A 22,060-nucleotide genomic window follows, 5' to 3' on the forward strand; every position below is an offset into this window, starting at 1 on the left:
CAGTGTCAACTGTCTCTCAGTGTCAACTGTACCGTCTCTCAGTGTCAACTGTACCGTCTCTCAGTGTCAACTGTACCATCTCTCAGTGTCAACTGTCTCTCAGTGTCAACTGTACCATCTCTCAGTGTCAAGTATATGCACTTTACTGTAAATTGTGCCTCTATGCATTATGAATTTTACTATGATATGCACTTTAGGGGATGTTGATATCAACCTTAGCATTTGTCCTTTTATACTGTCTGTTTAATTTTTTTCTCTACTGTTTCTACTCTGCTCCTGTATTGGATTAGTTGTAGACACACAGGGCTAAATCCACAAAGAATGGATTGCACGGCGCAAGTTGCACCCTTACTTAAAATTCATTATGAATTGAAAATGGGGGACCCTGATGTAAACAAGACGAAAGTCTTTCTCTAGTCTGCATCCCCTTAACAATTGTGTGTATTGACTTCCGGTTCAGCTCGAGTATGGAGTAGGTCGCTGTGGCTATCAGCTCCGCTCACGTTACTTTTATTTTGCTTTTAAAAGCCTATTTTTATACCACCAATGCGTTTAAACCTGACGTATATATCAACTGAGATTTTCAACTAACTATATTGACTGAAAGAATCAAGATGCCACCAAAGAGAAGAGAACCGGGTGCTAAATCACTTGCAGACGACCTGAATCTGGATCCGGGTTTTGTGCATAGCAGAGCAGAAGATATCGAGCCAAAAAAAGATGAGAGTGATACAGAATATCTTGCTAAGCTAATAAAAGGGGTGGAGAAGAAGGTTGACGCTATCAAAGAATCTATCGATTCCAAAATCGAGGAGTTAAGGGCAGCGGCGGGTGAACAGATCGAACGTACTGAAGCAGTGCAAGCCTGCTTGAATGAACACAGGCATAGATTCGAGGTGATCGATGGAGCCATAGAGGGAAACAACGAGAAGATAATGGCTAAGATACTCGAACTCGAGTACCAAACCCACAGATTTAATATTCGTATAGTGGGTCTGGAGGAGTCAGTGAGCTGTGTACAACCCAATGTCTCGTTTGCGGCATTGTTAGTTCAAATTACTAGTCAAGTCAAGTCAAGTCAAGAGTTTTAATTGTCATGGCATACAGGTATACAATGAAATGCGGGTGGTCTTGCCCGCAACGATGTGCAATACAGTGGTACAACATATAATAGAATCAAAAATGAAAAAACAACATTGTGCAGTAAACAGGTAACAGGTAAGATGGAGTGACATCTCGGTATCTGTACATAGTTATTTATTTACTACATGAAGAACCTCCGTGGAGGATAGGCTATATACAGTATTTTTCTTTTTTTCTGATCACTTCGTTATGGCTTAAACACCAAACGGCGTCAAATAAATTTTGATAACCTTGATTTATAAATAGATTAATATGTGACTCTGGATATTGTATTATTTTAATGGTTCGCTATATCTGGGCTGGCTAGATCTATGAGTTTTATGCAAGTCATTGTGGTGGGCCTGAGGTTTTCCCTGTGTGGGTACACTTTCCTGTTGTTGACCTACTGGAATATTCTGGAACTTTAACAACGTTCTGTGACATATTGGAATATTCTGGAGCTTTAACAACGTTCTGTGACATATTGAATGTTCTGGAACTTTAACAACATTCTGTGACTATACACACGGCTTAGATCACCTCCGGAGGAAACAACAGTCTTCACAGGGGAACATCGCCCACCCCTGGCTTGGGGGACGAACTGTATATACATATTTAAAACCTTCTTTTTATTTTTTTTGCCTTTAATGGAGTCCCATTAAAGGTGCCACTTGAGCAACACAGATATCACAAATTATTTTATGAAAAGTCTCTGACTTTTATCGTCATTTACTTACGTCCTCATATGAGGTCCTTCCCCTAGACTTAGTTTGGAGGAAGGATATACCAAACTTGGAAGTAGATTTTGATTGGGATGAAGTCTGGGCAAACGTTCGGCTGTCGTCACGCAACCCGGATCATCAACAGATTAATCTTAATTTTATTCATAGGACTTACTTAACTCCTAGACGTTTGCACCTAATGGGGCTTAAACAAGACCCTCGATGCTCCTTGTGTTTAAACGGTGATATTGGTACATTTATGCATATGTATTGGGAATGCCCTCCTGTTAAGATATTCTGGGAAGAAGTAACCACTCAATTATCAGAATTTTTATTTCTGACCATACCTGTACTGCCTTCTGTATTGTTGTTGTATGATGTTTCTCAGTTATCAACCTCTGTACATGTAAAGAGACAAATTTTGTCCGGTCTCACGGCTGCCAAAAAGCTGATAACATCACGTTGGATTCAACCGGATAAAATGTGCCGGAAGGTATGGGTTCTCACCTATCTCGATGTGATTTATCTAGAGATATCTACCGCACAAATTTTAGGTGTTAATGAAGCCAGCATAGCAATCTGGTTAGAGGTGATGGAGAAAATAAAGGATAGCATATGAACTTGGCGTTAAACGGAATAATGGATGGATAGTCCAAGAGGTGGTCCTGAGGGGGGGGGGGGTTGGGGGGAAGGGAAGGAGAAGGAAAGAGTGAAGAGCAAGCAAGAGCATATGTATTGTATTGTATTCATTATGTGTATATCTTTTAATCTACATTTATTTTGATTTAAGTACTGGACAGTCATTATTGTTATTATTATGTCGGTCATAATCCTGTGATTTATTGTTGATTTCGTTATTGTATTGTGTGTCTAGTTTTATGTTAAAAAAGGGAAAATAAAAAACATTTGTTAAAAAAAAAAAAAAATTGTGTGTATTGAGCCATACTGTATTGTACCCATTCTGCAATCTGTTAATAAAAGTTTCATTCAATCAATCACAGTGCAGATTGATTGATTGAATGAACATTTTATTAACAGATTGCAGAATGGGTACAATACAGTACGGCTCAATACACACAATTGTTAAAGGCCAACTTGCAGGTTGTATTTTTGTTCAAACAATGTGACTAGGCCAACTGTGACTTTCATGAAGAGGGGAACCTTTTTTATCGAAATTGACCTAGTTTTAGCGTTTTTATCAAATATTTTGTCGACCCAACCACAACCACCACGCACGTGGATATTTTAATCCATGTTTCATAACATGCGTGTGTCATCTTAATGATGACGTCACACCAGGTAAAGTGGGAGTGTTGAAGTCAGAAGTTATGTGTAGAATTGTTGTTAACTGTCTAACTGCATATATATCTGTTTCCACTAGAGGGCGCTCTAGGCGGAGCCACTCAGGTACACTACCATGTGACGTGTATATAAGTAGATGTTTCCTTCTGTTTCTCTCTCTCCCCCAGTCTCTCAGTAAGAGAGAGGATCCATGATGTAAATGCTCCGACTATGTGAATAAACATATCAAGCCAGTTTAAGGCCAAAGACTGGAAGCCATGCCTCTTGACCACTTTATTGTCGCCCCATAGCCGTATTCTGTTAACAGGTTATGGGCCCAGATAACGCCGGGGCGAAATAGTGGAAGTACTGTAGTAAACTTAGCTGAAGCTATAGGCTAGGATAGCACCGGGAGCACTGCGTGGCTAGTCGCTAGGCCAACAAGAGTAAAAAGCTAAGCATACCATTAACGAAGAGGATGAAAGCCAAGAAGACCCACAGGAGAGCCAAGAAGGCAGGGCCGGGAGTCGCTGGAAGGCAGCGACCAAGAGCTCCGAAGAAGTGGCGCCGGGGGAGACAGAGCATGCTGAGCACGGCGGAGGCGAGGGGGAGAACCCCGCCTCGGAGCGTGTGGCGCCCGCTGGGCTCGGCGAAGGCGAGGGGGAGAACCCTACCTTGGAACGTGTGGCGGCCAGAGGGAGGAAAAAAGGGCCACCATTCAATGGAAAAGCAGAGATCTACGAACTGTGGGAAGAGCGCATGCTATGCTACATGCACGGTACGGGGCTGAAGGAGACGATCCTGATGGCCCCCACCAGAGAACTAACAGCGGAACAGCGAGCCCTAGACGACCAGCGGAATGCCAGCGCGTACTGTGAGCTAGCATTCTGGCATGCTCGACGACACCAGCCTGGGGCTGATATTCCGCGACACTAAAGACAGAGGCCGAGAAAGCCTGGCGGTACTGAGAGAACATTTCATCGGGCGAGGAAGATCCTGAGTCATGGCCCTCTACATAGCACTGACAACCCTGAGGAAGGGACCAATCGAGACTATGACCGAATACGTCAACAGAACGGAGCAAATCACGACACCATTAAGGTATGCCGGAGAAGCACCGAGCGATGGGCTGATGATGGCGATGATGATGAGGGGACTACCGGAGCTGTACAAACCGTTCACACTCCTGATAACACACGGTCCAACGAACATTACGTTGGGACAGTTCAAGGCTAAACTAAGGAACTTCGAGGCCTCAGAAGATACCCAACCAGCCACGCGGAGGCAAGAGAGAGGGCGCTAAAGGTCCGAGCGACGCCAAGGGAGAGGACCAGGACCACGACGGAGCAGGCGTGTTGGCGATGTGGAGAGAAAGGGCATCGGAGAAGTAACTGCACGAGGACTGTCTGGTGTGGCCCTTGCAGATCGCCGCGGCACGCAGGCAGAGCGTGCATGATGAAACGCGACCAGGGTGCGCGACACGCACATGGACAAGATGGCGCCGATGGTCGGCGTGAGACGGCGTACGTCACTAGGCCAACGCAGCTGCAACAGGCCCAAAGGAAGGGACTGATCGTGGACACAGGTCCCACGTCATCAACGACAGGAGTCTGTTCAAGAACTTTGACAGAACCTTCCGCCTGGAGGGGCACAGCATGGAGCTGGCAGACGGAAGGCGCATCCACGGGTTGGCGAGAGGGAGAGGTATACCTCACGGACAACGGGGGGTGCCGGTGTACAGTGACGTTAAAGAACGCTCTCTATGTGCCATCGTTCCCACAAGGACTATTCTCTGTAATGGCTGCTGCTGCAAGCGGGGCCAGAGTGTCCTTCATGGAAGGTAAACATTTTCTTGTACAACCCAATGGTATACAATTTGACATAGACATGTATCAGAGAATGTATTACCTGAAAACTGAGTGTAATGACAATAATATGTGTAAAGTAACCGTCAGCCACGATATTCAGACATGGCATGAGATTATGGGTCATTGTAATTACGAGGATTTACTGAAACTGCAAACGGTGACAGAAGGCATGCACATTGAAGGCGATAAGCGTAGACCTGATAAGGAATGTGTTGTGTGCAGAAAGGGGAAGTTTGCTCAATCGAGAAACAGGAATCCCACAGAAAAAGTAAAAGTACCACTTGCGTTGGTTAACACAGATGTTGCTGGTCCAGTAAGGAACGAGTCCATAGGAGGCTTTAGATATGTACAGTCTTTTACAGACGTGTACACAGGGGCAGTGTTTGTTTACTTCCTTAAAGCAAAAAGTGACACACTCCAGGCCACGGAAAAATTCCTGGCGGACATAGCCCCTTATGGTACAGTAAGATGTTTGAGGTCCGACAATGGGACCGAATTCACAAACAGAGAGTTTCAATCACTGTTGAGGAAGAACAGGATAAGACACGAGACGTCATGTCCATACTCCCCACACCAGAACGAAGTGGCAGAGAGAGAATAGCGCACCCTTTTCGAGATGGCTAGGTGTAAGCTAGTAGGCAGTAACTTACCTAAGAGCCTATGGCACTATGCGGTACAAGAAGCCGCCTACACCAGAAACAGGTGCTTCAATAAGCACACGGGCACCACCCCATACACAGCACTGACAGGAAAGAAGTGTAGTCTAGCCAAAATGCACCATTTTGGATCAGAGTGTTATGCGTACCTGCAGGGCAGAGGAAAGCTAGAGTCCAGGTGTGTGAAAGGGCTCTTTGTAAGACACGACAAGGGAAGCCCCGCTTTCCTGGTTTATTATCCCGGTAAAGGGATAGTGCAGAACACAGGCTAGTCAAGTTTGTCACAAAGACAACATGTGAGGGCGAGACACAGACAGAGGAGCCAGAGCTGGACTCCAGAGTAAGGTGTGTAGAAACCGAGACACATCAGCCCAGTGTACTTGGCACGGGCGTGCAGGCAGACAGTCAGCCACCCCCAGAGGGCGGTGACGAGGAGCACCCGAGGGTGGCGCAGAGTGCCCCAAGCAGTGGGAGGTACCCCTCGAGGGAACACAGACCCCCAAAGTATCTGACAGACTATGCTCGGAAAGGGAGTGACGAGGAGGATAGTACACCCATCACTGTTGATTACTGCTACAGGGTAGTCAGTGGGGTCCTGCAGACCTATAAAGAGGCCATAATGTCCCCTGAAGGAAATAAATGGGAGAGAGCGATGGACGAGGAGATGAGGTCCCTAGAGGACAACCACACCTTCACTCTCACCAAATTACCGGAGGGCAGACAGACAGTGGGAGGAAAATGGGTATATTCAATCAAGGAGGGAATTGAATGCCATGATAAATACAAAGCTAGGTTTGTAGCTAAGGGTTTTAGTCAGAGGGAGAGGATAGACTATGGTGAAACATTCTCCCCCACAGCCAATCTGACCAGTGTAAGGGTAGTGGTTCAGAAAGCAGCTGAGGACAATCTGATTCTACATCAGATGGATGTGAAGACAGCCTATCTGCACGCACCCATAGATAGGGAGATCTATATGGAACAACCCGAGGGTTATGAAAAGGAAGGAGAGAAGTTAGTGTGTAAACCGGAAAAATCCATTTACGGCCTAAATCAGTCTGGGCTAAATTGGAACGAGATGCTTCATACATGCCTTATCAAAGATCACTTCCTACAGAACCCAGTAGACCCCTGTGTTTACTCGAGGGAATCAAAGGAGTCGGGGAAAGTGATCATTGTCATCTGGGTAGACGATTTGATCATAGCAGCAGACAACACCAGGAGCCTAGCTCAGGTGACAGAGATGCTCTCAAATAGATTTAAGATGAAAGACCTTGGGAGGTTAAAACACTTTCTAGGTATGGATTTTGAGCAGTCTGCCAATTGTGCAACAATATCCCAGAAGAGATATGTGGAAAATATTCTGAAACGTTTTGACATGCAGGAATGTAGAACAAGGGATATACCATGTGATCAAAAGCTGGCCTACCAGGAGGATTCTCAGAAACTGACAGATGTAAAAATGTACAGGGAAGCAGTGGGTAGCCTCATCTATTTGACGACATGTACTCGCCCTGACCTTTGTTTTGTAGTGAGTAAGTTGTCACAGCATTTTGCTGATCCCACAAAGGAGCACTGGATTACGGTAAAACATGTTTTGCGTTATCTTAAAGGTACAGCCGACAGGCAACTGTGTTTCAGAAAGAGCAGCGAGGGCCTAGGGCTTAAAGCCTACAGTGATGCAGACTGGGCAGCTGACACCACAGATAGAAGGAGTACCACCGGATATTGTGTGAGTTTGAACGCAAACAGCTCATTGGTTTCGTGGAAAACAAAGAAACAGCCCACCGTGGCTTTATCAACTTGTGAAGCCGAATATATGGCTCTAGCTATGACCATTCAGGAGTGTATCTACCTGGAACCACTGCTCGAAGGGATGGATACATATGTATATAAGAAGACTGTTGTTTATGAGGACAACCAGGGAACCATTGTGATTGCTAGAAACCCTGTGTGTCGGCAGAGATGTAAACATGTCGATATAAAATATAATTTCATTAGATCTGTCATCAGAGAAGAAAGGATGACACTGATGTATTGTCCCACGGACGACATGGTAGCAGACGGAATGATGAAACCTGCCTCCAAATTGAAATTGAAGAGATTTGCAGAGGTCATGTTTGGTGTGTAGATATTGACTGTCATGTTTCTTCTGATGTTTTTGGGGTATTATTATTCCCTTTGTAAAATGGTTATCCAGTATGTTAATACAAACCTAAGTGGGAGTGTTGAAGTCAGAAGTTCTGTGTAGGATTGTTGTTAACTGTCTAACTGCATATATATCTGTTTCCACTAGAGGGCGCTCTAGGCGGAGCCACTCAGGTACACTACCATGTGACATGTATATAAGTAGATGTTTCCTTCTGTTTCTCTCTCTCCCCCAGTCTCTCAGTAAGAGAGAGGATCCATGATGTAAATGCTCCCACTATGTGAATAAACATATCAAGCCAGTTTAAGGCCAAAGACTGGAAGCCATGCCTCTTGACCACTTTATTGTCGCCCCATAGCCGTATTCTGTTAAGACAGGTAGTGGCAGGAAGCAGAGAGCCTTGCTACTACTAGCCGAGGATCTAGTATCTGTTTCACCTAACACTAGTGCTCCGTGATCATAGCCATTTATCTCTAAAGCTAACCACTATTTGTAAAAGCCACAACCACATTACCATATTAAAAAAAAAAAAATGTATTGATATTTTTCCCCGTCCTTTTACCTACATTTTTTCTCCCATTCCAATGTTAGTCGTTATGCCAATTCCCAATCCCCTTCCTGGTCGCTGCGCACCTACCCCCTACGGTCGGTCTGGGAGAGTGGAGGCTATCACATATCACATGCTTCCTCCGACACATGTGTAGCCAATCAACCGCTTCTTTTCACCTGGCAGCGCGGACTCTCACTGAGAGGGTGTAACGTGTGGAAGGATCACACTACCCCCCTTAGATCCTTTCCTCGCTGAGCAGGCGCCCCGACCGAACTGTAGGAGTCGCTGTTTACAACGACCAGGACCCACCCACCAGCTTTCTCACCCCTAACACTGCCAATTGTGTTAGTATGAACGACCAGCCAAGCTGGTAGCAATGCCGAGAGCTGGGCTCGAACCCAGCATCTCCTGCACTAGTGGCGAGCGTCTTGCCCACTGCGCCACTTAGCCGCCCTTGTTACCATATTTGTAATAATGTAAATCATTGTGTCGTTGTACATATTGTGTATATAACGTTAGTAGCTAAGTTAGCTAGCTTGGTAGCCAGCATTCTCGAAACTCCTAACATGCCCCGATTTAAAATGGTTCTTGCCTCTTTGTATACTGTTGTCCTCACAAACAAAGTATTCTGCCAGGGAACTTATGGACATGACAATAGTAGTAGTTATAAGGTGTTTGAGCTTGTAACGTTAACGTTAGTTAGCTAATAGCTATCGTGGTAGCCCATTTGGTGACTGTGATGCACCGAGTGCTATCCGAGGGGCTGCTATCGTATCAACATGCCGTGACGTGTAGCTTGCTAGCCAGCATGATGCGTGTGCAGTGCTTTGCCCCACAGGTCTGAGAAGAGGACCTGCACATTTGACTCGTTCCCAAAACTCTTTTACATGCCCCAATTTAAAATGGTTCACGACAGTAGACATAATGCTAACGTTAGCGGGGTAACGTTAGCCAGAGCCATATAGCCAGCTTGGTACTATGACCCGGACGGGCATAAGACATAAGTTACGGGCAGTGACGTCACAGCACTGTTAGCGTCTGATAAGCTTTTTGATTTGCTCCATACATGTTATTCGTGCTGGACCTTTTTAACCCTTTCTGAGTGGAATTTCCGGCGTCAAATGGAAGAAAATAAATAATGAAAATAGATACCAATGATGTAAACTACCCAGGGTTTAACCTGCAAGTTGGCCTTTAAGGGGATGCAGACTAGAGAAAGACTTTTGTCTTGTTTACATCAGGGTCCCCCATTTTCAATTCATAATGAATTTTAAGTAAGGGTGCAACTTACTCCGTGCAATCCATTCTTTGTGGATTTAGCCCACAGTGTTTGCTCTGTACCTGTATTCCAATGTGGATTCGTCCATACATGGCAAATAAAATCTCTGACTCTGACTCTGAATGGTACCGTCCTCAGTGTCAACTGTACCGTTGTTCCAGATCCATTGTCTGTGGAGCAGCTTCTGACGCTATACACGGTGACATCAAAAGTGGAGCTTTAGCGTTCTGGTTTTCTGGTTTTGGAAGAGAGTCGTTTGTGATCTTAGACCACATTCATAACACGTGTGAATTATTACGTTGCGTGTAGTCCGCCTCTAAATAGTCCTGACAATAGGTCCTCTTCATAGAGGAAAAGATTATCGTAGATGATGCGAAACAGACAACGAGACCTCCAACGGTCACAGTCTGGGCTCGTTCCAGAACCTGCCCGGCACATGGTGGGTCTGGAGCGGGTGGCTACTCTGCTTTTCAAAAGTGCACCACAGCCCTTGACGGATGTGTCTCTCTGAACCGTCAGGGAGACGTTAGCGGTATCAAAAACACAGGCTACCACATGCCAGCAGCACGGCCAAACCACAGAGGCTACAAAGATGGATTATTCGAGTGTCATCTAAACGTGCACAAAATCACATTAGCATTGCTGTTTGTGATGATGCTTATGTCCATAATCCCTTTAAATTAAACAAAAAGCGCCCTTAATTGATTCTTCTGCATGTGTAATGGATATAATTTTTTCATAATCAGATGTTCTGTAACCCTTTAACCTTATTGACCTAATCTCCCTCCAACAACACTCTCTCCTCTTCCCTCTCCTCTCTCCTCTTCCCTTCTCTCCTCTCCACTCCTCTCAATAACACTCTCTCCTCTCCTCAAAACTCTTTCCTCTCCTCTTCCCTCCCCTCCTCTCCTCTCCCGTCAATACCACTACCTCCTCTTCTCTCCTTTCGTCTCCTTTCCTTTGCTTTCCTCTCCTTTCCCCTTCTCTCCTCTTCTCCCCTCTCCTCTCCTTTCTCTCCTCTCCTTTTCCATCCTATCCTCTCATCTGCTCTCCCTGCAATACCACTCCCTTCTCTCCTCTCCTTTCCTATCCTCTTCTCTCCTTTCCTGTCCTATCCTATTCCATTATCTCCTCTCCTCTCCTCTGCTCTCAACACCACTCCCTCCTCTCCTCCCCTCTCATCTCCTCTCCTCTCCTCTCAAGATACAAGATACAAGATACTTTAATGCCACACAACGAGTATCTCCTCTCCTCTCCTCTCCTCTCCTCTCCTCTCCTCTCCTCTCCTCTCCTCTCCTCTCCTCTCCTCTCCTCTCCTCTCCTCTCCTCTCCTCTCCTCTGTTATCATGGCAGAAACTCCAGACCTTGTTCCTATTTTCACCTACAAAGTTTTTATGAACTTAACCCTTACCGTAACCCTAACCTTAACCTCACAGTGGAAAACACTAAACCGCCGGAGGACCAGAATGGGCCGATCAAAAACTGCCCTGGTCAGATTACAAGACTGGCTCAACCACCTGTGAATGTGAAGCAGACCATACTATGGAGCGCTGCCTTGTCTGCCCTCTACTACCCAACACCCTCTCAGTATTCAATAAAAACGCTGTCATATAACCATCATGCTTCAAAGAAAAGTAGAAGAAGACCTCAGTGCTAACGCTCATCTTAACAGTGGAGACCTCACACCCCACTCTAACCTAAAATAGAGATGAAAAAAACACATTTTTTGCAAACATCGTTTTTAAAACTTTTCCACAACTAGAGCATGACATTCCCCCCCCCCCCCCCCCCCCCAGACCCCTCTTCCTCTCCACCCAAACCTGAGTTTCATAATCGGATGTTTCCTGAGGGAGTAGGGGAGAACGGGGGACGTTGTCACACGGGTAGGTTGTCACATTTATTATATTTCATCACCAGAGGGTCCTGTCTCCCATATTTTGGTTTTTAAATGTCCAGAATTGGGGTCAGAGTTCACCTACATTGTCATCTTCTGAGTGAAACAGCTGAACTTGAGGTCAGAGGACTTTTTGTGTTTTTCATGTCCATTTGTAAACATTCCGCTCAGTATTTTTCTTCTAGGCTTTTACACAATTAGTTTATAATGAAGCAATTATTACTCTTAAAAAGTGTGAAGGGATAGCTATAGTTTAGATTGTTGTTAGCTAGCTAACTAGTTGTTAGATGGCTGTTAGCCTTGATGCTATCAAGACATTCCAGTTGGGGTTGGTCGTCACATTTTCCTTGGGGTTGGTTGTCACATGTTGTGTAGGCTATTATTGTTAGGCTGATTTATTGTGTTCTTATTTTGTTATATAGGATGGCCTAAAGATGTGTTTCCTGTTTATGTTCATGTTAAGATGCATTAAGTTATGTATTTGTCAACTTGTCAATGCAATTAAACTTTCAAATTGAGTTCTGCCTTCTTGTCTTCTTTTTAAGGTTTTTCCCATTAAAACACATGGTGACAACCAACCCCATAGTGTGTGACAACCATCCCTGTGATGGGGTTGGTTGTCACAATGTGTCAGAGTGTCTTTGATAGGTGATTAACTCTTTGTTACAATACGTTGGAAAATGAGAGGGATACACATTTCAAAGCAACATCTTTTAAGCTTCAATTTAATGTAGGAATTACTATTGAAAGATGTTTTGATGATGAGCAATTCACACTAGAGTAAAAAGTGTGACAACTATCCCCGTTCTCCCCTACCTCACTGTTACACCCAGTGCCTGCAGGACAAACAGGAACTCCTGTCTTGGCGACATCTGTAGGTGATAGATTCCAATCCTCTGCCCTCAGGTCCTCTCTCTCCTCTCTCTTCTCTCCTCCAGTTTCTCCATGCTTGTTTTTCTCCTGCATCCTTCTCTCTACTCCTCACCCCCAGTCTTCCACTACCCCTCTCCCTCTCTCCCTCTCTCTCTCTCTCTCTCTCTCTCTCTCTCTCTCTCTCTCTCTCTCTCTCTCTCTCTCTCTCTCTCTCTCTCTCTCTCTCTCTCTCTGTTCCAGTCATAAGGTCTTTGGAGATGCTCAGCGATACTCCGACTGCAGAGTCTCCCTGCACTTCTCATGTGAATAAATAGACAGGCGCTCTGCAGGTAAATGGACTACATTTATATAGCAGCTTTTATGCAAAGCGCTTTACAACGTAGTTATACCTCACATTCACTCATTCACTCACAGACAGGCAACCATAGGCAACCATACAAGGTGCCAACCTGCTCATTGGGGTTGCAGTTAGAGGGTTAAGTGTCTTGCTCAAGGATACTGACACGCTGCCGGGAGGAGTCGGAATCAAACCGGGAACCTTCTGATTACCAGACGACCTCCTTACCTCCTGAGCCACCTCCTAACGCAGGCACTAACTGTAGAAGCTGCTTCTGTGCACTATAGCTGTGGTGTCCCTGCCAGCAGATCACGCTACCATGATATTAGCTAATGTTCGTGACTAGCAAACTAAAATGGGTTCCTGTACTTTGATACATATGTATACTGTATGATACATTGTGTTTTAATATAAAGGCCACTACTACTATTCACCACTTCTGAGCAACAAATCGTATCAAGAGCTCATACTTTGCTGAAATGCAATATAGCAAGACATATAGCCTGAATAAATTAATGCCAATGACCTTGTAAGCTATACATTAAATCAAATCAAATCAAATCAAATTTATTTGTAAGGCCCGACAACACACGATAATGTCCCCATGGGCCGTACACGTCTTCTTTAAACAAGTCAAGAAGAAACATAACAATAAGTCAAGAACAGAACAAGAACACCATACGGTCCAACAAATTTAAAATAAATGCAAATAAATGAAAGAATGCAAGCACTCCCTAAACTCACTAAAACCTAACAATAGGGAAAAATGCTCCACAGGCAGTGTGGAGGAGAGAAACCTTAGAAGGGCCATTCAAGGGGGGATCTCCCTTCTTAGATGTCGGTGATAGTAGTTTTGCAGACTAACAGTTGGTAAGCATGCACTCAAGTGTGTAGTGAAACACAGATGAGTGCATGCAATAGCAACTGAACATTTTGAAAGATTAAAGATAGAGCTGATAGCGATAGCAACTGAACATATTGAAAGATTAAAGATAGAGCTGATAGCGAATCTATTTGAGGCACAGGGGCGGCGCAAAGAGGGTTGCGTCCTCCCCGTCTTAATCACGGGACATTCAACACTCCGGTCATTGCTCCGAGACAGCCGGAGACAGGGAGATAGGGGGCGGCGCAGAGAGGGTCGCAACCTCCCCGACATCATCGCGGGACGTCCAGCACTCCGGTCACCACTACGAGACCACCGCAGACAGGGAGACAGGAGGGCAAGCAGAGAGGGTTGCATGCTCCCGGCCTTCATCACGGGACGTCCGACACTCCGGTCAGCACTCCAGGACAGCAACTCACAGGGAGACAGGGAGACGGGACAGGCGTTAGATAGCTTGCGTGATTGTAGTGGGTGGACATAGCAATAGATACAAGTGGTAAGCATATATGTGAATAGAGTAGATATATGAAGTAAGCATATTATGTGAATAGAATAGAAGTACTTAACCCAGCAATGAAACCGCATCGACGGACCAGTTGACAAGACCACGGACAGACGATGGTAAGTAGCTGATCCATGGCCTCGGTGGTGCATGTAGAGCAGTCACTGCAATCTTGGCCAAGACCCCGAGGCATCCATCACCTTAGTCAGCACTAGGAGACAGGCACTCAGAGAGATGGGGGAGGGAGGGGGGGGGGGGGTTAGAGAGTTCCCATGTTTGTGGTTCTGCAAAAAAGCAGACATGGGGGAAAATAGACATCCTAACTAAACTAGACATTTTAATCTAAAGGTCAGTCCCCAACCAGGTGAGATAAGGGTAGGTTGAAGGAGAGAGAGAAAAGATGGGTCTTAAGCAGGGATTTAAAAGCTTCGACAGAGCAGGCGCCCCTGATGACGGCAGGTAATTTGTTCCACAGGTAGGGAGCGCGGTAGACAAAGGCTCTGTGGCCGGCGGATTTCTTTTTAACCCTAGGAATCGATAGAAGCCCCGCATTTTGTGAGCGCAGAGCACGAGCGGGCGAGTATCGGGAGATGAGATCGGATAGATAGAGCGGTGCAAGCCCATTTAAAATTTTGTAGGTGAGGAGTAGCACTTTAAAGTCAGATCGGGCTTGAATAGGAAGCCAGTGTAGAGCGGACAAAACTGGTGTGATGTGATACATTTTTCTAGTTCTAGTTAGTATCCGTGCAGCCGCATTTTGCACGAGTTGAAGATTTTTGATGCTTGAATTAGGTAGGCCTGAAAAAAGTGCATTACAGTAGTCCAAACGTGATGAGTCAAAAGCATGAATCAGGGTTTCAGCATCAGCCAGAGTTAAAATGGGGTGAATTTTTGCGATATTACGAAGATGGAAGAATGCAATTTTGGTGACATTTTTTATATGTGCATTAAATGAGAGGGAGGAATCAAAAATGACTCAGAGGTTTTTTATGGTGGAGCTCTGGGATAGTATCAAAGTTGAGGGAGATGTCCTGAAACAGGCCTCTGTGGTTTGGGGGGCCAACAATTAACATCTCAGTTTTATCTGCATTAATTTAAGGAGTAGAAAGTTTTGCGACATCCACTTTTTGACGGCAAGCAAGCAGGCCTCAAGGTTTTGTAGTTGGGAGGAATCATTTGGATTAATAGGTATATATAATTGAGTGTCATCAGCGTAAAAATGAAAGTTTATGCCAAATTTGCGTATGATATTGCCGAGGGGTAGCATGTAAATCAAAAATAGCAAAGGGCCCATGACAGAGCCTTGTGGGACACCACATTGCACTGGGAGGGTCTCAGATGTTAAATCATTATAGACCATGCAGTGTGTTCTATCAGTTAAATAGGATTTAAACCAAGCTAGTGCGAGACCCCGAAAGCCAACATGATTCTCAAGCCGACCTAGAAGAATCGAGTGATCGATAGTGTCAAAGGCTGCACTGAGATCAAGCAATAAGAGCACAGAAGTGAGGTTTGAGTCAAGAGAGAGCAGTAAGTAATTTGTGACTTTGGTAACCGCCGTTTCGGTGGAGTGTAAGGCTCTAAAGCCAGATTGAAAAGATTCATTAAGATTATTGTTTGATAAATGGTCAGTAAGTTGCGTTGCGACGATCCGTTCTAACACTTTGGATAGGAACGGAAGATTGGAGATGGGTCTGTAATTTTTCAAGATTAGAGGGTCGAGGTTCGGTTTTTTAAGTGTTGGTTTAATGACGGCTGATTTAAAGGCCAGGGGCACCACGCCAGTAGACAAGGAGGTGTTGAAGATATTGAGTAGGGCAGGGCCTAGAGTTGGGAAGAGTTTTTTGATGAGAGTTGCTGGAAGAGGGTCAAACAGACAGGTTGAGGGTTTAGCCGCACCAACCAATTTAGAGAGGGCACTAAGTGAGACGTTTTCAAGGCAGCATAGCGTATGGCTGGAATCAAAGTCAGGGGGAAGGCCCATCAGAGGTTGGGAGGGACTCTGATTGTTGAGTAAAGCAACAATTTCATCTCTATTGAGGTCAATTTTCTTGGTAAATAATTCGTTAGCCGAGAATGCATGGTTTAGGGCACTTGGTTGTTTCTGAGTAAGTTTTGCAACTGTGTCAAACAGAAACTTTGAGTTGTTTTTGTTTTCATTAATGAGCCTGGAAAAATATGAGGTTATATAATGGTACTGGCGAATCGCGTCCTGCTCTTCGCCATCGAGATATACCTCATCTCCAGTACCTACTGTACTTCATTAACGAATAAAACAAATGCACCCAGCACCTGACCAGGCCCCGCCCTAGTGACGTACTATAAAGCACTAGGCGTGGTCACCACTCGCCCTTCCTCTATTTCGTTTCCATCATGGCGGATGCTTGATGAAGTGATGATGAGTGAACTAGTGTAATGAAAAGTTTAGAGAAATTGCACAATGTTGAGTGTTTACCGGAGATTTGTCAACCCCTGGAATCTTCGGCATGTTCCGACGGCGCTCGTATGGGTTCTGCGACTCTGCAACTGGATGCATTTCGATGCATCTCCGCGTTGAGTCTGTACTGGGGTCTCCTCGTCTTGTTGACAACAGACAGAGGGACGGCGTGTGAGGTGTAGCTATCGAGCTACCTCACACAAGGTAGGATCTGCGCCACTAAACATTAACGCTGGTGTTAGTAATGCTGCTTGTTGTTTTGTCAAGTTGTGTGTCGGCGCCAGGGGCAGGATGTCTGGGTAAACGTCCCTCTGAGTTGGACGTTTTCCAGGCTATCCTGGAGCGCGCTGCTAATACTAAATGCTATAATGCTGGGTCACTGTTCTACTGTTCCCCGCTGTGGGATGTCACTAGGCATGACAATGCTGGCGTTGGTGATGTTGCTCGAGTTGTCCCGGGAGACAACCGAGTTGTGTATTTGCGCCAGGGGCAGGATGTCTGGGTAAACGCTGTTGTTTTCCCCGTTACCCTGGAGCGCGCGGCTAACGCTATGCTATGTTGGGCTACTGTTTCTGTTTTGTCTCCCTGCTGCGGGATGTCTGTCTACAGTCTTCCCTCCTCTTAACCATTCATGCTGACGGTCAATCGGTGTCTACTGTGGGAGTATTACGGGGGGGCTTTGTTTACCTTTTCATGGGTAAATGGGCTGAGGTCTAGGGCTGGTGTGCTGTTTGTGAATATTATGAATGAATACGGGACTGGTTCTCTAGTCCGCATCCCTTTAGCGTTGTGTGTATGGGCTAGCCCATTCTACAGTATATTGGTGGTGTTTAGTTCATTTATTCATTAACCCCTTCATGGTGCACACCACAGTGGAGGTTGCTGGTTGCAACCACCACTGGTGCTCCGTGTTAGCATCAGTCCTTTGCTTTTGACATGTTGAAACAGTGCCCCGCCCGGCCGACGCCATGGGGTGGGTCGGCCCGGCGAGTTGCTGGTGGGCTGTTAAAGCCTGTACCGCCACGGTATGGAATTGTCAGCGATTAGTAACTGTAAGCTTTGACCTAGCCGCAAGCTATAACCGCAGGGAGTTCCCTCCTCAGGGCTCCCCTCTCCACAGAGGATCTTGGTCTTCCGCTGGAGCGCGGGCGGTATTTGTCCTAGGCCCCACACCGCCTCACGCCACGCAGCCAGAGGTGAGAGCATGGCCTCGTCAGCGGCTATGGCGAGGCCCTCCACAGGTGGCCATGTTTTCCCCCGCCAGAGGTATCCTGGGCGTTGAGTCGACAGGTGTCCACAAGGCCGACAGCCTTGGCGGCCGAGGGATCGGCCATGTTGGATGAGCTCGGCTTGGAATATACAAGCCGTCGCCGTCCTGCCGCGAGCAGCCCGCTCTCCGATCACTCCCTCCCCCAACACCAGCGGAAAAGGGGCTCTGATTTGTTTCCTTTGGCTGCGGGCCGTGAGCCTTCGTTGAAGCGCATGCGGCCCCACGTTTCGCTTCTCATGGGGACAGGGGCTGACACCCAGTTGATGGCTGAGCCTGGGTCTGTCCGTGAGAATGTTGTGCTGTCAAGCGGCTCCCACACCATAAGCTGTGTTTGGTTGAGCCTGGTGTTACGTCTGTCAACTACAAGTGTTGTCAGCAGGGGGGCTCGAAACCTTTTTGAGGCACACAGTGCGGGCTTCCCCGACCTCGCCTTCGCCAGGCCGGGTATCATGTTGGTGCCTCCCACTCCTGAAAGATTGGCAGTGGTCTCGCAGGCGCGCGTGATTTGGGTGGTAGTAATATCACTGCAGGGCTACGGTGTGTAGGAATCCATGGGGGCCTCACACCTTGCATGTCCAGCTGCAGAACAAGTCCTCAGCATGTTCTGGAGGGGTGTTCAGTGGGGGAGCTTTTGTCACCTAGACTGATGTCAGCTTCCCCCGTATCAAACTGGCCCTTTCTGTCAGGGTCCCCCCTTGGGTGCGATTGCCTCGTGGGTAGTGTCAGGGTCAGATGTCCCGACACGGAACGCTTTGCTCGCACGGGTCCAGGGTTGGCTACGCAGAGCGGGTGGGACCGGGCCGCCTATCTACAGTTCCTAGCGGACCTGCGCCAAATGGCCGCGGGTGTGTTGGGAGTGTCATCACATATGGCTACAGCAGTACCATATGTCGAGGTGGATGGAGAAAACGCTGAGGCGGGGACTTGTATTTACACAACCCCACCCGTTTTCGGGTTTGGTACAGACCCTATTGTCAGGGTCACCAGCAGTGACAGCTCTGGTCAACGAGATCCAATCTCTGTGGACGAAGCAAGCCATCGTCGTGGCGTTTTCCTCCCGGTGTTCTCTGGTGCCTGAGAAATCGGGAGGGGGGGGTGTCAGACCCATTCTGGACCTGTCCCATGGGAAGGTTCAGCATTTTTTGGATCGTCTCCTACCTGTTGAACACTGTCAGGTGGGGGCCTGGTTCTCCTCCATAGACCTGTAGGATGCGTATTCGCATCCCCAATCTTCCATCCTAGGGCTTACCTACGCTTCCTTTGCAGGGTTTAGCGTATGAGTACCAGAGGCTGCCGTTCGGCTTTTCTCTGGCTCCCTGCATCTTCACCAAGTGCGTGGAGGCCGCACTGGGGCCTCTGCGTCGTCAGGGGTTACGAAGTGTATTCTGCCCTGACGATGTTCTGGTCCTTGGCGGTCAAGGTGGATCGTCAGGTCTCATACCAGGCAGGTTTCCTACCAGCCTGGGGTTTGCTGTAGACTGGAAGTAGAGTACTCCTCTTCCCAGTCAACGGGTGGAGTGCTATGGGCATCCCTCTCAGAGCGTGTTGTCGACACGCTCGGGAGGTTCCGTCCTAGGACGGTTACGGCGCTGTCCGTGATACGCCTGCTCGGTATGATGGCATCTGCTCATTCCGTGGTCCCTCTTGGCCTCCTCTTCACCCCAGGAGGAGGTTACGGAGGTGGTTTTTTTCCAGTATGGAAATAGACCCGGTGAGAGGCAAGTGGAAGCGGCTAAGGTTCCCGTGTCAGTACTGGGGGACCTCGCCCCCTGGGGAGGGCCTGGGGTCCTCACCAGAGGGGTCCCCATGGGCAGTAGGCTGTCACACGTCACGTTTTTCACCGACGCCTCCCTCGCTGGAGACGCGTCGGGCCAACGCAGTAGGGGGCAGCTGGCAAGCCATGCTGCCCGGTCTGCGCTACGTTCAATGTGTTGGTATTGAAGGCGGTCCTTCTGGTCCTCAAACGGTGTTTGATCAGGAAGGACAATACGACGTCAGCGTCGTATATCGACAGACAGGGAGGAGTACGCTCCCCCCATCTGCAGCGGGTGGCGGGCGGCTGGCTATGGGCGTTCTCCATCTGCGCAGCCTGAGGGCTCTCCACATCCCCGGCAGGATGAATGTGGGTACAGGTGTGATGTCGCGGGCAGTCCTCACCCTGACGGGTGGGGATTACGTCCGGACATAGTCAGGCAGGTCTGGGACCGATGCCGTGCCGCCTGGGATTCTTTCCCCCCATACTTCAGTTAGGTCAGTTGTTGGGGCGGGTACGTTGAGGAGCGCAGGTCCTTGATCCTGATTGCGCTGGACCGGAGCCCAGCTGTGTGGTTCCCGGTCCTGATCCAGCTCTTGGTAGCCCCGTCGTGGCCTGTTCCTTGGTCATCGCGGGCCCTATCTCAAGCGCACGGGTCTCTGTGTTAGTTCCCTGTGCTGGGCCAGCCGCTGATGGTTTGGCTGGTGAGAGGGTGAGTCTGGAGAGGATGGATCCTTCTGTGGTTGGTACCATCCGGAACGCGCATGCTCCCTCCACTATCGCGGGTTACGCGGGTAGGTGGCGTATTTTCCAAGAGTGGTGTAAGGCCACCCTCTTGTGAAGCGTTTCCTGCTTGGCGCTCGGCGCCTTAAGCCGGTGAAACGTTCTCTAGCTCCGAGTTGGGATCTTCAATTGGTCCTCGGTCGGTTGTCCGAGGCCCCGTTTGAGCCTCTTGAGCAAGCGCCTTTGGAACAGCTGTCGTTCAAGACTGCGTTCCTGCTGGCCATCACCTCCGCTATGCGCGTGGGTGAGCTCTGTGGTCTCTTGGTGCGGCCTGAGTGTCTGTCTATTCGTTTCGATAGCGGTGCCACTCTGAGGCCTAACCCAGTCTTCGTGCCAAACAATATCCAAAGCTCTTTTGCTCCGGGGATATTGTGGTTCAGGCGTTTTCATCCGCCTCCTCACGCTAGTGGGTTAGAGGCGAGCCTTCACCTGTCATGTCCGGTCCGGGCTTGGGGATTTACCTCAGCCGTACTCAGGGCCTCAGGGCTACCGATCAACTTTTTGTCTGTTGCGGTGGCTCTCGCGCTGGTAAGGCACTGTCGACACAGCGCCTGTCCCATTGGTTGTGCGAGGGCATTGCCCTTTGCTACACGTTGGCTGGGCTGGCCCCCCTGGGGGTGTCAGGGCGCACTCCACTCGTGGGGTGGCGGCCTCTGCCACCCTGTTAGGAGGGGCCTCGGTGGAGGACATCTGTGCTGTGGCCTCATGGTCCTCCCCGGGTCCCTTCGTAAGGTTTTACCTTGTGGACATGACCGGGGGTTCTGTCTCCCAGGCGGTTCTGAGGTCTGGAACCTCTCCTACTTCCCGTCTTTCGGTGGGGTAGCAGAGGTGTGTGGGTGAGGACCACAATGTGTTGTGTCACACGTGGTCCCGCCTGTGCTGTGCGTTTAGGAGGTTCTGGTTCCCGCTTTTTCGCACTTGGGTGGAGTTGACTGCCGCTCCCTCTTCACTAGGAAGGAGGGGTGACGGGACTCCCTCCCCCCCACTGTGGGCTTTTGGGTCCTCAGGGGGTGCATTTGTCGGTCCTCGCGTCTGCTCTGTCCCCATATCTCGATGGCGAAGAGCAGGACGTGATTCGCCAGTACGACTATATAACGATAGGTTATGTATATAACCTAGTTATATGAGTACTGGCTGAGCGTCCTGCTCTTAGCGTGCCCTGAGGTCCCTTGGGAAACTTTTCTATAGGAAACTGTTTTCCGAGGAAGGGCGAGTGGTGACCACGCCTAGTGCTTTATAGTACGTCACTAGGGCGGGGCCTGGCAGGTGCTGGGTGCATTTGTTTAATTCGTTGATGAAGTACAGTAGGTACTGGAGATGAGGTATATCTCGATGGCGAAGAGCAGGACGCTCAGCCAGTACTCATATAACTAGGTTATATACATAACCTATCGTTTTGGCAAGTGAGAGTGCCTTTTTGTAGTTACGTAAACTATCATTCCAGGCAAGGCGGAATACTTCGAGTTTGGTTGAATGCGTTTCCTCCGTAAACCAGGGAGTTTGTTTTTGCAGAGCACGTTTAATTTTAGGCTTAAGGGGAGCGACCATGTCGAGCGTGCTACGAAGGGCGGTGTTAAGTTTGTCTGTAAAGAGATCAAGGGGGCCAGAGTAAGAGAGGAAGGGAGAGAGGGTGTCTGGTAGGCAGTTAACTAGAGTTGGGACAGTTGAGGCGTTAATACGATGGCTCATGTAGGATTCTACACT

At 47.9% G+C, this 22,060-nt stretch overlaps 1 protein-coding gene across 1 annotated transcript in view; it reads left to right on the top strand.

The window, feature by feature from the left end:
• Positions 1-3,603: 3,603 nt before the first annotated feature.
• Positions 3,604-22,060, top strand: part of LOC311228147 (matrix-remodeling-associated protein 5-like) — a gene marked incomplete at its 5' end in the record, with an annotated part of 222,182 nt that continues 203,725 nt past the window's right edge. Inside the window, one exon of the mRNA XM_084314062.1 lies at positions 3,604-3,780. Within this exon, the coding sequence (XP_084170188.1) occupies positions 3,604-3,780 (177 nt within the window). The remainder of the gene's footprint in view (positions 3,781-22,060) is intronic.

The sequence above is a fragment of the Notolepis coatsorum genome (genome assembly GCF_963971535.1).
Source record: "Notolepis coatsorum genome assembly, chromosome: 5".
Taxonomy (NCBI): Eukaryota; Metazoa; Chordata; class Actinopteri; order Aulopiformes; family Paralepididae; genus Notolepis; species Notolepis coatsorum.